This window comes from Saccharomyces mikatae, assembly GCF_947241705.1.
Source record: "Saccharomyces mikatae IFO 1815 strain IFO1815 genome assembly, chromosome: 15".
NCBI classification, from domain to species: domain Eukaryota; kingdom Fungi; phylum Ascomycota; class Saccharomycetes; order Saccharomycetales; family Saccharomycetaceae; genus Saccharomyces; species Saccharomyces mikatae.
The window spans coordinates 586,452-600,350 of NC_079270.1; the positions used below are offsets into that span (position 1 = coordinate 586,452).

Here is a 13,899-nt window from a genome sequence, read left to right on the forward strand (position 1 = left end):
AGAAACGACAAAAAAGAACGAACTAGGTATAATATGTATAAAAAATAATGGATTACCTTGTGCTTTTTTCCATATATATATATGTATATATATTGTTCATGTCTATCTATCACTTTTCCTGTCGCAGCTAATCCTTGCATCACACTTTTAGTAATTGAAATTAATGTTTTCCCTTATAAATGTACTGATAGTCATAAACCTCATCAACAAGATTGCTACTCCTCTTCCACGAAGTTATTTCGTCCTTAATATCATCCAAATTAAATAATCTGACATTAGGATGGATGCCTTCGATTCTTGCTACGTCAATACCAGCGGATCCACCATAGCATAACCACATCTCATTTATTGATTGCAAGCAACAGTCATTATTGTGTTCATGTCCACAGCTGACGCCTTTTATATTCCAAAGATTTAGGATATCGAGGAAACTTTTGTAGTTCTTGCCATCGATCGTCATTGAAACTTCTCCTTTGGACCTTGACGTATCTACGGTTAAAGTAGATCTTTCATTGTACTGTCCAATAATAGGAAATAAACCATGAGGCCTATATTCAGATAAGGGAAAATATTGAAACGCTAATCCGTAATCAATTTTCCCTATTAGATTACTATAATCTAGCAGGAAGTCATTGACAGGATTGAAAGAATCGAAAACGAAGAACAAGGCTTCTGAAGGAGTCGTTTCATCTTTGGCGTTAATACCTCTTTTCAAAAGAGTATTCTTCAATAGCTTTTTTTTGAAGGAAACTCTTATGGCAATGTGGCCCTCTTCTGATGCAACACTGTTAAATGTGTAGGGTAAATTCCTGATATAATCTTGAACTTGTGACGGTGTGGCAAGGTTTGATTCATCAGAAACACCTAATGAAATTGCGTAAGGTATTTTATTAGATATCATTGGTTGAACAAGCTTCATGATGCAAGTCTGGTAATCAATGGTATTCTGTGAGTCTAACAAATCACCCGTGATCACAACTAAATCTGGGTTTTCTAATGCAAGGACACGATCGATAAAATTTACTGTTCTTATCTCATTAATTATTGACATACTGTTATCTGTACATTTAAAATGGAAATCAGTCATCTGGAGAATTTTAAACGATCTTTGTCCCCTGGAGAACTGAATATGGGGGGACGTAATCTTGTAGTTGCCATCTACTTGAAGTAGCTCCAGAATATTATTGTCTTTTTCAGGTGCTTTTAAAGGTCCTGTAAGTCTTTTGGAAGCTTTATGAAGATTATTTTTAGTTTTAAGCTTCCTTGTAATTGATATAGGCAAGGAAGGTATATTATTCCTATGAAATTCATGCATAACTTCTTTCCATGAAGGTCTTGATTCAATGAACGATGATCCAAGGTATATTTCCAAACTAATTATAGGTGGATCACTATCATCATCGTTGAGAACATACTTACACCATATGCCGCTACCCTTGTATACCCACTCTTCACCAAAGACAGCTATGTCATCTGAATCAACTGATATGCCAAATAGTAGCTTCCACCATGATGAGGTTGGCTTTTCCCGCTGATATACGTGGTTGTGGAAAACAGAACTATCACTCGATTTAACCATTTTATTAATGTCTCTCAACACCTGTAAGGGTATCAATGCTGAATCTCTTGCTATGGCTAGTTCTTTTATTGAGTTTCTTGAATTGCTTTGAAAACCTTTAGGATGGACATACAAATAACTGTTGTAAAATGCCCCGGATTGAAGTGAATACAATGCTTCGATGGTAATGTTTTTTGAAACCCTACTCCACAGAACGTTGTTTTTGTCTTTGACTTTTGACGCTGTATTTGAGGGGTGCAACCTGGGAGCGTATAAAGAACCACATTGCCTATACCAATGATAACACCGTAGGACTTGAATATCATCTATCATTCCTTCGTGATATTCAGCAGTATTGGGATTTATTAATGCATTTTTTGCATGTAATTTTAATGAATCTCTCGATAAATACAGTGAAATAATGCTTAAAATAAAAAGTACTCTCCGTAAAAAATTGAACTTTCTTCTATAATGTAATCTCATGCAAATATTTGGAGAGTAGCGTTGGTGAAAGTTAAGGAGTACGATATGAGTTAATTTGAAATGGAAGTAATATCGAAAGGAATGAAAAAAGGTAAACTGTCTGAATCTTTCTTAGCAATGAAATGAAAGCAACTTAAAGAGAGTTTCAAAGAAAGAAAGAAAGCCTCCAATGGATTGAAAAACTAAAAGTACTATCAGAGCCTGAAAATTGAAAATAAGAAGTGATAAAAGTAAAATGAATTGAAGATAGAATAAAAACAGAAGGGGCTATTGTTAAAGCTGAAGTGAATTAGGGAACGGAAAGAGTATAGGAAGAGCAACTTAGTGTTCTAGTGTTTGAGACAGAAGTATATCACGTTTAAGGATTGTCATTATTTTAAATAACAAATCTGAAATTGAAAACTTCCTTTTATCTATAATCTTTTTATTTTTGTTTCATCCTTAGTTTCTGATATATGGCCGTAAATAGAATACTTCGGATTGCGGGCGCAGTAGCCTTTGAGCGGAGTTTCTATAGTATTGAAAACGTAAACTAGTAGAATTAGACAATCTGGAAACAATTGAAAAAATGGAACGTTGACGAAAAGATGGATGATATTTATCAAGTAAAGAATATATATAAGTCTATCTAATCATCAGAGTCAAGGTCATTGTTGTTATCATAATCGTTACTATTAGTAATATTGTCAGTGCTTTGCTCAGCGTTGTCGATACCATCGATAAATTGCGAATGTAAAGTTCTTAAAGAACTCTGATCATCCTTAGCAAATTTCGAACAACCGTTATTGCTGTCCAAGGCTTTCTCGACTACTTCTTCGGTGGGAATTTTACCCTCCTCGCAGTATATAAACATCAGCGGCATTTCACTTGCGTACTTCGTGCCATGTCTAATGGCTTCTTGAACAACGGAAGCAGAGGAACATTTGTTTACCTTGAATTCTGTTCCTAATGTATTACTTTGTATCCAGGACCACACTCCGTTCCTGTTTCTGATGAAGTATGAATATGGGGATATTGCTGCCATGGTGAGAACGTAAGGATTTTCGATCAACCCCAGTTGTTTTGCAGTGTTAATTATATGAGTCTCTGGATGCGAAAGGTTCCATTCTCCATGCAACTTGGAAGCCAAATCCTTATATTCCTCCATTTTAGCGGATCTCATAGAATTTAATGTGTCTTTCAATGACGCAATTTGGCTTGCAGCTTCGTTATTAGCATCATCGGGGCTTTCTTGAAGATAAGCTAGCGTCGACTCCAAGATGGTGAATGTATTTTTGCCTTGGTAACTTTTCAAAGCGCTAATCTCTTCGAGCAGATATCTGGACCTGACGCGAGCTTGCTTTCTCTTAGAAATAATATGTCTAATTAGTTGATCTTTACAACGCTTAGTGTAAAGTTGAGGGTAGAACTCAAGTGGCATATCTACACCATTTGGGAGAGTCACTGATTCCGTGTTAGTTTCCAGTTCATTGAACAGTATTGTCAATACAGGGGCCACCTCCTTCAATGTATTCTCCGGTTCCACATATCTCTCTTCTTCTTGCCCAGTCCCACCTCTACGAATTACTTCTTCCTCTTCTTCCTCTTCTTCAGGGTACAATAAAACGTTAAACATTTTGTATAAGTTGGAATCGTACTCCTCAGGGAGGAAATGGAAAAGAGACAAGAAAGTCTCCATCGGAGGCTCATTTTTGTTCGGCGTGTGAAGGGCAGAAGATATAAACAGATTTCTTGTCTCTTGGTCTCTAATTCCTGGACACATTTCTAGATCCACGGCTAATGACTTGATGAATGCGGGGAGCACTTCGTAGAGGTGCTCAGAATTGGCCAACTTGGACTTTAATTGCGGTTCTAACGACAACGTAAACAGCTTGGCCGAGACAAATGCTCTTTCACACATCCGTGTATTAACCACTGAGATAAGTTTCTGCAACTGCCACAGCAGGTGTGGTTGTAACTCATCACTTGGACCACTGGCTAGCACAATATCTGATGTGGTAGAACCATCATCCGCCTCGCGGTAGGCAATGCGGTACTTAGGCTCCGTGAATGATGTGCCCTTGAACCAGTCCGGCCTAAAGTTCAAGTCCTGGAAGTCCGGTTTCAAAAAGACGTGTGGGAAATAAACCGACACAAGCAGTGCAAACAGCCCAAAATAACTCTCGATTAACGAATTTAAAGGTAACGGCAATACAACTGTGGGGTCGTCCATGGTTGACTTGAACTCGTTGTGTTGTACTATATTATAAGAAGGAGGAGGTATAGATGTCTCCGATACAGAGTAATGGTCGTACTCCTGAGCAGCACGTCTGTACTCATTCGTGCTATTAGAACCGCTACGGTCATCTGTTATATCTTCATCATCATCATAGTCAACATCGACACCACCAACATCTGGCATATCAACGTCCTGTTCCCCGTTATTCGGAACATCATAAGAATTGCCAGCCATTATTCTGTTCTCAGAAATCCTAGGCAGCTCGACGTTATTCTCAGTACTCATACTACCTTGATCTGGCAGCTCATTCGAAAAGATGAAGTTAACTGCAGCCTCTAAGTTTCCACCAGTTCTCTGGAGGGCCTCCACAGCCACTTCGTGTGGAATACCCATTTCTAGAAGTGATTTTACAGCCTGATTATCCATCATTTAAACTTTACCTAGCAAAAAACAATTTCTATAAATTTCTATACAGGTAAAAGCTGTTCCTTTTTCAGCTTCTCCTTTCTCTCTTCTTTTCTTCTGTTCATCTTTGACACGCCCTTGAAAGTTTGTAGTAATACCTTTCAATAATACTACCATTTACTTGCGGCCAGCTCGTTCAGAGATCACCCGCCCGGCGTAGGTGCCTTGGCAGCGCATTCATCGCTGCATCTCCGGCGGAAAAACAGATGTTCAGTACATGAGAAGACGTTTTTATTCGACATAAACTTTTTCAGCTAGCAAGAAGAACGTCTTTTTAAACACTTACACAAGAGTGCACACTTAGGGTTGTTATAAGTGACACAACGCACAGTGAAATAATAAAGTTTAGTTAAGTCACACATTTATAAAGGATTCAAACCGGTGAGGTGAAAAATTTCAGAGACAGCTTGGCAAGAAAAGCAGGGAAAAAGATTGAAAGTGAACCTTCATCGCTAGAGTGACGGGTTCAAAAAAAAAAAATTCACACATATACACACACACAGGGACATACAAAGAAACATTGTGCTTTATATATAAGAAAAAAATTGTATTGTGCACTAATCGATACATCCAGAGGGTCCTAAGACAGCATACAGGAATTATATATACAAGAAAAAAGACATGAGTGAAGAGGGAACAGTTTCAACGCCAGTTCCATCCTCTACACCAGCTCCTGGAGGAGCTGGTGTTGGTACTGGCGGAGCAGCAGTTGAAATAGCCAATCCCGCCGCTGAGGGTAGCGATGTTTCCGAAGATGTTAAGAAACATGGGTCGAAAATGCTGGTAGGGCCCAGACCGCCTCAAAATGCGATATTCATCCATAAACTTTACCAGATTTTGGAAGACGACTCGCTGCATGACTTAATATGGTGGTCACCCTCGGGATTGTCTTTCATGATCAAACCAGTGGAACGGTTCAGTAAGGCTTTGGCTACATATTTCAAGCACACTAATATTACAAGTTTTGTAAGACAGTTGAACATCTATGGCTTTCATAAGGTTTCGCACGATCATAGCAGCAACGACACTAATGGCGGCGACGAGGCCAATACTAATGATGATAGCAGTGGCAATAAGAACACTAGTGGCGACGAAAACAACGGCGTTAGTGTACAAGAAAAGGAAAGGAGTAACCCCACCAAAATTTGGGAATTCAAGCACAGTTCTGGAATTTTCAAGAAAGGTGACATTGAAGGGCTTAAACATATCAAGAGAAGAGCTTCCTCGCGCAACAGCTCCTCCATCAACAGTAGGAAAAATTCTAGCAATCAAAACTATGACACAGATTCCGGTGTAAGAGCAAGGCCTTCTTCTGTTCAAGACCCGTCTACCAGTTCCAGTGCCTTTGGTAATTTCGTTCCGCAAATTCCGAGCGCCAATAACACTATCCCCGAGTGCTTCAACAACTCTCATGTAACTTACGAAAACTTGAGCCATGGTGCGCTGGAGTACAATAACCCGGACATGCAAGAACAAAGCAAGCCACCAAGCTTTCAAGATGAAGCACTCAAACATTTAAAGGACATAAATGTCGATATGGTTAAGATTATAGAGTCCATGCAGCATTTCATATCTTTGCAACACAGTTTCTGTTCACAAAGTTTCACCTTCAAGAATGTGAGCAAGAAAAAATCGGAAAATATCGTGAAGGAACACCAAAAGCAGCTTAAAGCGTTCGAAAACGATATGCTTACGTTCAAACAACACGTTATGTCAAGAGCGCATCGTACAATAGATTCTCTCTATGCTATCAATTCCAACGCTATTGCTACCGCCCCTGCACCCGCGCCTGCATCCATATCTGCGTATGCACCCAAATCTCAGTACGATGTGATGGTTCCTCCAGGCAACCAGTATGTGCCACAGAAATCTTCCTCGAGCACGAACATTCCTTCGAGGTTCAATACGTCTTCAGTACCACCTTCGCAACTTTTCGTGCAGTACCAATCTCAGCCGCAGGCGCAACCACAACAATATATGACTTATGCGAAGCAACCAACACACATGCCAAACTTTGTCCACCAGCCAATACCCATCCAACAATTACCTCCACAATACGCAGATACTTTCAGTACCCCACAAATGATGCACAATCCCTTTGCGTCAAAGAATACCAACAAACCAGGCAACACTAGGAGAACCAATAGTGTTCTCATGGATCCATTAACTCCCGCAGCTAGTGTTGGGGTCCAAGCTCCATTGAACTATCCTATCATGAATATAAACCCACCTGGTCGTGACTACAATAAGTCTGTTCCTCAAAACATGGCTCCGAGTCCAATTTACCCCATCAATGAACCAACAACGAGACTATACTCACAACCAAAAATGAGAAGTCTCGGGTCCACAAGCTCATTGCCCAATGATAGAAAAAACAGTCCTTTGAAATTGACGCCAAGGCCATCTTTGAATGAAGATAGTTTATATCCTAAACCTAGAAACTCCCTCAAATCCAGTACTTCTGGTACGTCCTTATCCTCCTCTCTTACCTTAGTTGCCAACAACCCAGCTCCAATTCGCTACTCTCAACAGGGACTACTTCGCTCGCTAAGCAAGGCTGCTAATTGCGCCCCAGATCCAACAACTCCATTAGATTCATCTGTTTTGACAGGTCCTATTCCAAAAAACATGGACAATCTTCCTGCTGTTTCTTCAAACTTAATAAACTCTCCCATGAACGTCGATCACGGATCAAGTATATCACATGCAGAATCTATATCTTCTATAGAAGTACCGCAACCGTCTTTCTCCGCTACGGTTGCCGCTAAGGAAACTGATGAGGCTGACAATAGTAAAAGAAATGGGAGTGCTGTTTATTCATTACTTAATCGAGAGGATAACGGCGCGTCTAGTACTGATTTTAAAACTGAAGAAAAAGCTACTCCAGTGCTAAAAAAGGTCAAGATGTAATTTTGACTAGCCTTTGTATCTTTCAAGTCTCAACACTTAACGTATGTTAACTTACTACCATTGTTTCATTTCATTTTAGGTACCCTGAAGGAGTACTTATCACTATTTATTCTATTCACTTCTTTTTTCTTCTGCAAATCCTCGTCATTATAACTCTATTTTTGCCAACTCTGGTAGTTGTTTTATTAAGTTTGCCCCCATTAACATTGTATTTTCCATTTTCACTTTCCCCCTTCCTTTTCCCCTTCCGCCTTTCAATTCGTATCATAATACCGCCTGTTCTTTCCAATGCGTCACGTAGAATAGGTATTAAGTATTGTTTCGTAAACAGAATAATGCACCTTTCGATAAACTTCCTGTACAATAATTCTATAAATATATATATACCACACACATGTATATGTATATATTTGCTATTAAACAATCATTATAAAACGATACCTCGTCCTTTATCAATGCGTTTGAAGAATACGCCAATTTCATTACTATTTGGCTGTGCTTAATTTTATCATAGCTAAGCATACAGGAGGTTTTTCACTGCTTCCCTCTATAAAGATCTTTACCAAGTACACCGCTGTGAAAATCAGTATTTTTGGTTCATTGATAATACAAATTTAATGAAAAAAAACCTTCTCCAAATTCTTGCTTTAATACGTGAAAATACATTTATATTGTAAGATTCTGCTCCCATGAACATCCCAATCGTTATTGGTAATAAACAGTTCTTCAACAAGTTTGATTTGAGCTAAAACGCTAGCACCCTTCCATATTATTAAAGCAGGATTCATATCACGTGGGGGCGGAATTATACTTATTGGGAAAACGTGTTCGTTACCATTTTGGTTCTCAATATTCTGATGCTGCTCATCCAGCTCTTCTACAACCTTTTCCTTAATTTGCCTTTGCAAAACCAGTTTGTTCTCTTCTTCCGTCTTGTCAGGGGCATTAACAAAATGGCTTTCTAAATCCTTGATTTCCTTAGTTAATTTTTTGTAGAATTGTGGGAAAGAAGCCGAGCTTAACAAAGAGGGCCTCCAGATATTAATTCTATCCGTTAAAATAAAATCTAAAGCTGGTATCTTAGAACTACCACCTACAATGAGGATGTTTGAATAAAACGAATTCATTCTTGTCACGTCTGCAGTTATGGATGCATTTGCTATACTTTGGATGATAGCCTTTTCTAAGGGTGCAAAGTTCTCCTTTGAGATATTACCATAATTTTCAGGTTTATCTTGAAGTTGATCGATCATGTTATGAGCCTGTAGTATTTTTTTCAAGATCTCGAGATCATCATCCAGATTACAATACAGATTTCCTTCTTTACTTTCAAACTGTGACAAAGAGTTCCAATCATTCAATTCATTTGTAAAGAGATCACGTGATTCAGGTAGTTGAAATTCTAGGCTTGAATTTTTGTCAGAGGAAGTTCGTATTAACTTAAAAATTTGTGGGAAAAATAGAGCCAATGGTGCTAGCATAACCTCATCGAACAATTTAAATTCGTATTTTTCAGTAGGTTGATTGGGCGAACGGTTAATGAAGTTGTATAGCTGAACGGCTACATCGGCATCTTGAAAAGTAGTGAAGTTTTTTTTCAACTGTTCAGCCAAAAGCCAGCCATGTTCAGAATTGATCTTCCAATCTTGTAAAGGAAAGTCACTTTGTAATAAAAATAAGCCAAATAGTCTCGTAATGTCATCTCCGCCGTAATCTAGAGTGATGGCACTGTGTTCCAAAACTGTTCCCTCATCAACACAAGCAATCCTGGTCTCAGAAGCACCTATATTCACTACGCATGTGGAAGTACTGATCCCAGCACCATAGCAGGTTGCTAATGATTCTTGAATAATAGCGACTGCTTGAAACTGCAACTCAGTGAGAAGAACTCTTATGAAAGTCTCTATATGACTTTTTTTGAATATATCTGGTATCACCAAAACAACTTTGTACTGATTGAATTTGGCAGGCTTGACGTTTAAAGTCTCTGACTTGAGAGCATATTCCAAAAGTTTAGTGACATCCGAGATTAACTCCGCCAATGATTTATAATATGGTGAGTTGATGTTAAAAGAGCCTCCTTTAAAGGGTTTTCTAATGATGAATTTTTCGTCGACGCATCTCAATGCATCTGAACCATAGTATAGTTTCGAGTCATCAAAGATCCATTTTATGGGAGATGGATCATTTTTTTCTGAAATGATCTCAGGTTTGGAGTTTTCATTAAAAGAAATTACTTGTTCATGAGCATTCCCTGGCACTTTTCTTTTGTAATACCTCATACGTTCTCTGAAATTCTTTTCCATATCTGACTTTATGCTGTGAAACTTTTCCGATTGCTCTCTTTGCAATGAAAAAATCTCATCATTCTCACTGCTTTCAAGATTCAACCATTTTTTGGGTACTGCTACACAATTTGGAACTAGTACAGGATGTTCATCTTTGGGAAATCCAATCTTCACAGAATTAGAGCCTGGGTGTATCACAATGGTGGCAGTTGAATCGTTTAAGTCTATTTCTTCATTAAGTGATGCTGTATTAGCTTCTGAGTGAGGCAAGTTTTTCAAATCTATAACATCTGGTGTATTGGTACTCGATACTTGAGTAGTATTATTATTTCTCAAGAATTTTCTATCTCTAAGGGCAAATATTTGATCGTCTTTTTTCAGATAATCTGATGAATAGTTTTTCTGGTTAATTAACATTAAAGGTTGAAACAAACCAGTGGCAGGTAAAGTGGTTGCCTCCACTTTTTCAATTCCAATTTTCTTCAACGTCTTGGCAAATTCTTCAGCAGCCTTAATACGGCCGAGTCTTCTTTTCTCTAAAAGATGTAGAGGGACTTTCTTTCCAGGAGGTGCTTTTGCAGGATCTAACTTTGGATATTTCTTATACCGTTTACTAGTTTGAGCAGTAGGTTGTGCCCTCTTATCCCTAGAATCTTCCAATTCATTTTCATTTTCGTCATCATTGTCCTCTTCTTCTTCATCTTCCTCTTCTTCTTCTCCCTCTTCATCCTCTTCTTCTTCTTCTTCTGCGACGTCTCTTGGGTCAGCAGAAAGACCTGTAACACTTCTGGGAGTCTCCGATCCAATTTCATTATTGACACTATCGTCTGAATCATTATCTTCAACTTCTTGATCAGCCTGACTGCTCAATGGTACGTTGTTTTCTTCTTCTTCCATTTCATCTCCATCGTCATCATCATCTAACGGAATATCAATTGGTTCCTCATAAACGATACTAGACTCAGCTTCTTCTTGCGACATGTTGAAGTGCACTCGTATTCCTGTACTTATAATGCTTTTGATCAAGAGTCTAAAATGAAATGCTCATATTATAGGCATTCACCATCTTGTTATATTAATGCCAGTTCTCAAGAAAGTCGTCATGCACGGCCCAACCAGCGGCTGGATAACGGATCTACCCCAACCTCGGACTCAAAGTCGTTGCTATAAAAACAAAAATAAAAAACGGCGTTTCTCGAGACGCAGTTCCAGATGATAATGTCATTCTTCAGGACTATGTGATTTTTAGTCAATAATTCTTGCTCGAGAGTTGTTCCCAGCACGCTGCACATATATAGTTGTACCACTATTGTTTTCTTTTAAGCAATATAAGAAGTGAAAAGAGGCCAGGACTCCCCCTAAATTATTGTCCTGTTTGTTACTTATTACTCCACATACGTTCAGTTTTACAGAATAGTCAGTTACAACCCTTTTCTTTTCAGTTTAACAATGTTAAAATCTTCCGTTTCAAAGGCGTCTTTGAGGGTCTGTCGTCACTTCCACAGAGAGTCTATTCCTTACGATAAGACGATCAAGAACTTACTGCTTCCCAAGGACACAAAGGTAATTTTCCAGGGTTTCACAGGTAAGCAAGGTACCTTTCATGCCAGTATCTCTCAGGAATACGGTACGAATGTTGTTGGTGGTACGAACCCAAAGAAGGCGGGTCAGACACATTTAGGCCAACCTGTTTTCGCCTCTGTAAAGGACGCAATTAAGGAAACTGGCGCTACTGCAAGTGCAATTTTTGTTCCTCCACCAATTGCAGCTGCTGCCATCAAAGAATCTATTGAAGCTGAAATTCCTTTGGCTGTATGTATCACAGAAGGTATTCCCCAACATGATATGTTATATATTGCAGAAATGTTACAAACACAAGATAAAACAAGATTAGTTGGGCCCAATTGTCCTGGTATTATCAATCCAGCAACAAAAGTGAGAATTGGTATCCAACCTCCAAGAATTTTCCAAGCTGGTAAGATCGGTATTATTTCCAGATCGGGAACTCTAACGTATGAAGCTGTTCAACAAACAACTAAAACTAATCTTGGCCAATCTTTAGTTGTCGGTATGGGTGGTGATGCGTTCCCTGGTACTGATTTCATTGATGCCCTGAAGTTATTTCTAGAAGATGAAACCACAGAAGGTATTATTATGTTGGGTGAAATAGGTGGTAAAGCCGAAATCGAGGCAGCTCAATTTTTGAAAGAATACAACTTTAGCAGAAGCAATCCTATGCCAGTGGCATCTTTTATTGCCGGAACTGTTGCCGGTCAAATGAAAGGTGTTAGAATGGGTCATTCAGGTGCCATTGTAGAAGGATCCGGTACTGATGCCGAATCTAAAAAACAAGCCTTAAGGGATGTTGGAGTTGCCGTCGTCGAATCTCCAGGATACTTAGGTCAAGCTTTACTAGATCAATTTGCCAAATATAAATGATTTTACTAAGAAGGGAAACAACAGATTGTGAAGAGAAAGATTTCAATGCTTCAGATGTCCCTTCGGATGTCCCTTAAACAAGTATGGAGCCAATTTATTTATTTTTTTGCAGCTTTTACTGACGTTCTATGCTAATCTGTCCCTCTGTATATATTCATTTATCCTTATAAATTCTACTAGGAAATCTTTTAATAGTATATTTATTAGTGTTCTTTTTAAAAACGCTATACCCAAAGGGCTATCTAATTACGATGGAAAAAAAAATACTACAGGAGGAGTCCATTAGATATTTCTAATAAATATCAGAGCTGTCCAGAATTCCTTTTATCTAGGATATCTGTGCGCAAGCCGGGAATCGAACCCGGGCCTCATGCTTGGGAAGCATAAATTCTAACCACTGAACCACTTGCGCGTCTCAATCAATTGGGTTTGGCTGTTGAAGCAAACTAAGTCCCACAAATTATATTTGCTAGTAACTTTGTTACCAACAACAGTATCATATTGTTGGAATAAGTGATTACCACTATACATTTATTCATATAAATTGTTGTAGTTGATGACGAACATTCTTTAACATGATACTAATGATTTTGAGTAAATTAATACTAACATTCTTATGGTGATACCAATTTAAATGGAGTAGGGAAATTCTAATTATAGAATTTCCTGCACTAATAAGATAAAGATCTATTAATTGTCCAGAACTTAGTATATAAGAAGATGAGTTAACACTAAATTCTTATCATCAACACTCTGATTTATGTCTGAACCTTTTGGTTTAATACACCCAATCAGCGTGTGTTTTATATACCTCTCTTATATAGATTAAGAAGGAACGACTATTCTTAATTATTACAACTTACTAAACTACTAATTATCAACACATATATGCTATTAGAAGAAGACACATGTTGGAATAAGTGATTACTGAGATAATAGTGGAGTTTGATGTAATTGTTGGGATTCCATTTTTTATAAGGCAATAATATTAGGTATGTAGATATACTAGAAGTTCTCCTCGGGGATTTAGGAATCCATAAAAGGGAATCTACAATTCTACACAATTCTATAAACATTATTATCATCGTTTTATATGTTGTTATTCATTGATCCTATTACATTATCAATCCTTGCATTTCAGCTTCCACTAATTTAGATGACTATTTCTCATTATTTGCGTCATCTTCTAACACCGTATATGATAATATACTAGCAACGTAAATACTAGTTAGTAGATGATAGTTGATATATATTACAACAATCTTTATCTTACTAATGCAGGAAGTTCTATTATTAGAATTTTCCTACTTCAATTTATACTAATAAATGTATAGTTGCAATCACTTATTCCAACAATAACAATGTATAAAACAAATTAAAACAAGCAAAATAAATAAATGAAATATTGTGTAAAATTATCGATTCCCTTTAATGGATTCTATATTCTCGAGGAGAACTTCCAGTATATTCTGTATACATAATAACATTACGTTAATCAAAAATGGAATCTTAACATTTATTTCAAAATTTACCTGTTT

General features: G+C 37.8%; 5 protein-coding genes and 1 non-coding gene across 6 annotated transcripts; 2 read left to right on the forward strand and 4 right to left on the reverse strand.

The window, feature by feature from the left end:
• Window positions 1-160: 160 nt before the first annotated feature.
• Window positions 161-2,041, reverse strand: SIA1 (Sia1p; the record flags this gene model as incomplete). The annotated part of the gene is made up of 1 exon (XM_056225773.1): window positions 161-2,041. The coding sequence occupies one exon, from the start codon at window positions 2,039-2,041 to the stop codon at window positions 161-163; it is 1,881 nt and encodes a 626-aa protein (XP_056079559.1).
• Window positions 2,042-2,669: 628 nt separating this feature from the next.
• On the reverse strand, window positions 2,670-4,688 carry RUP1 (Rup1p; the record flags this gene model as incomplete). Its single annotated transcript, XM_056225775.1, has 1 exon — window positions 2,670-4,688. The coding sequence occupies one exon, from the start codon at window positions 4,686-4,688 to the stop codon at window positions 2,670-2,672; it is 2,019 nt and encodes a 672-aa protein (XP_056079560.1).
• A 657-nt stretch (window positions 4,689-5,345) lies between these two features.
• SFL1 (Sfl1p) lies at window positions 5,346-7,634 on the forward strand (the record flags this gene model as incomplete). Its single annotated transcript, XM_056225776.1, has 1 exon — window positions 5,346-7,634. The coding sequence occupies one exon, from the start codon at window positions 5,346-5,348 to the stop codon at window positions 7,632-7,634; it is 2,289 nt and encodes a 762-aa protein (XP_056079561.1).
• A 647-nt stretch (window positions 7,635-8,281) lies between these two features.
• Window positions 8,282-10,903, reverse strand: ARP8 (Arp8p; the record flags this gene model as incomplete). Its single annotated transcript, XM_056225777.1, has 1 exon — window positions 8,282-10,903. One exon carries the CDS (start codon window positions 10,901-10,903, stop codon window positions 8,282-8,284), a length of 2,622 nt encoding a protein of 873 aa, XP_056079562.1.
• A 468-nt stretch (window positions 10,904-11,371) lies between these two features.
• On the forward strand, window positions 11,372-12,361 carry LSC1 (succinate--CoA ligase (GDP-forming) subunit alpha; the record flags this gene model as incomplete). The annotated part of the gene is made up of 1 exon (XM_056225778.1): window positions 11,372-12,361. One exon carries the CDS (start codon window positions 11,372-11,374, stop codon window positions 12,359-12,361), a length of 990 nt encoding a protein of 329 aa, XP_056079563.1.
• A 340-nt stretch (window positions 12,362-12,701) lies between these two features.
• Window positions 12,702-12,773, reverse strand: Smki_15.trna15G. Its single transcript has one exon. It is a non-coding gene; the product is annotated as a tRNA-Gly (tRNA).
• Between the last annotated feature and the right edge of the window lie 1,126 nt (window positions 12,774-13,899).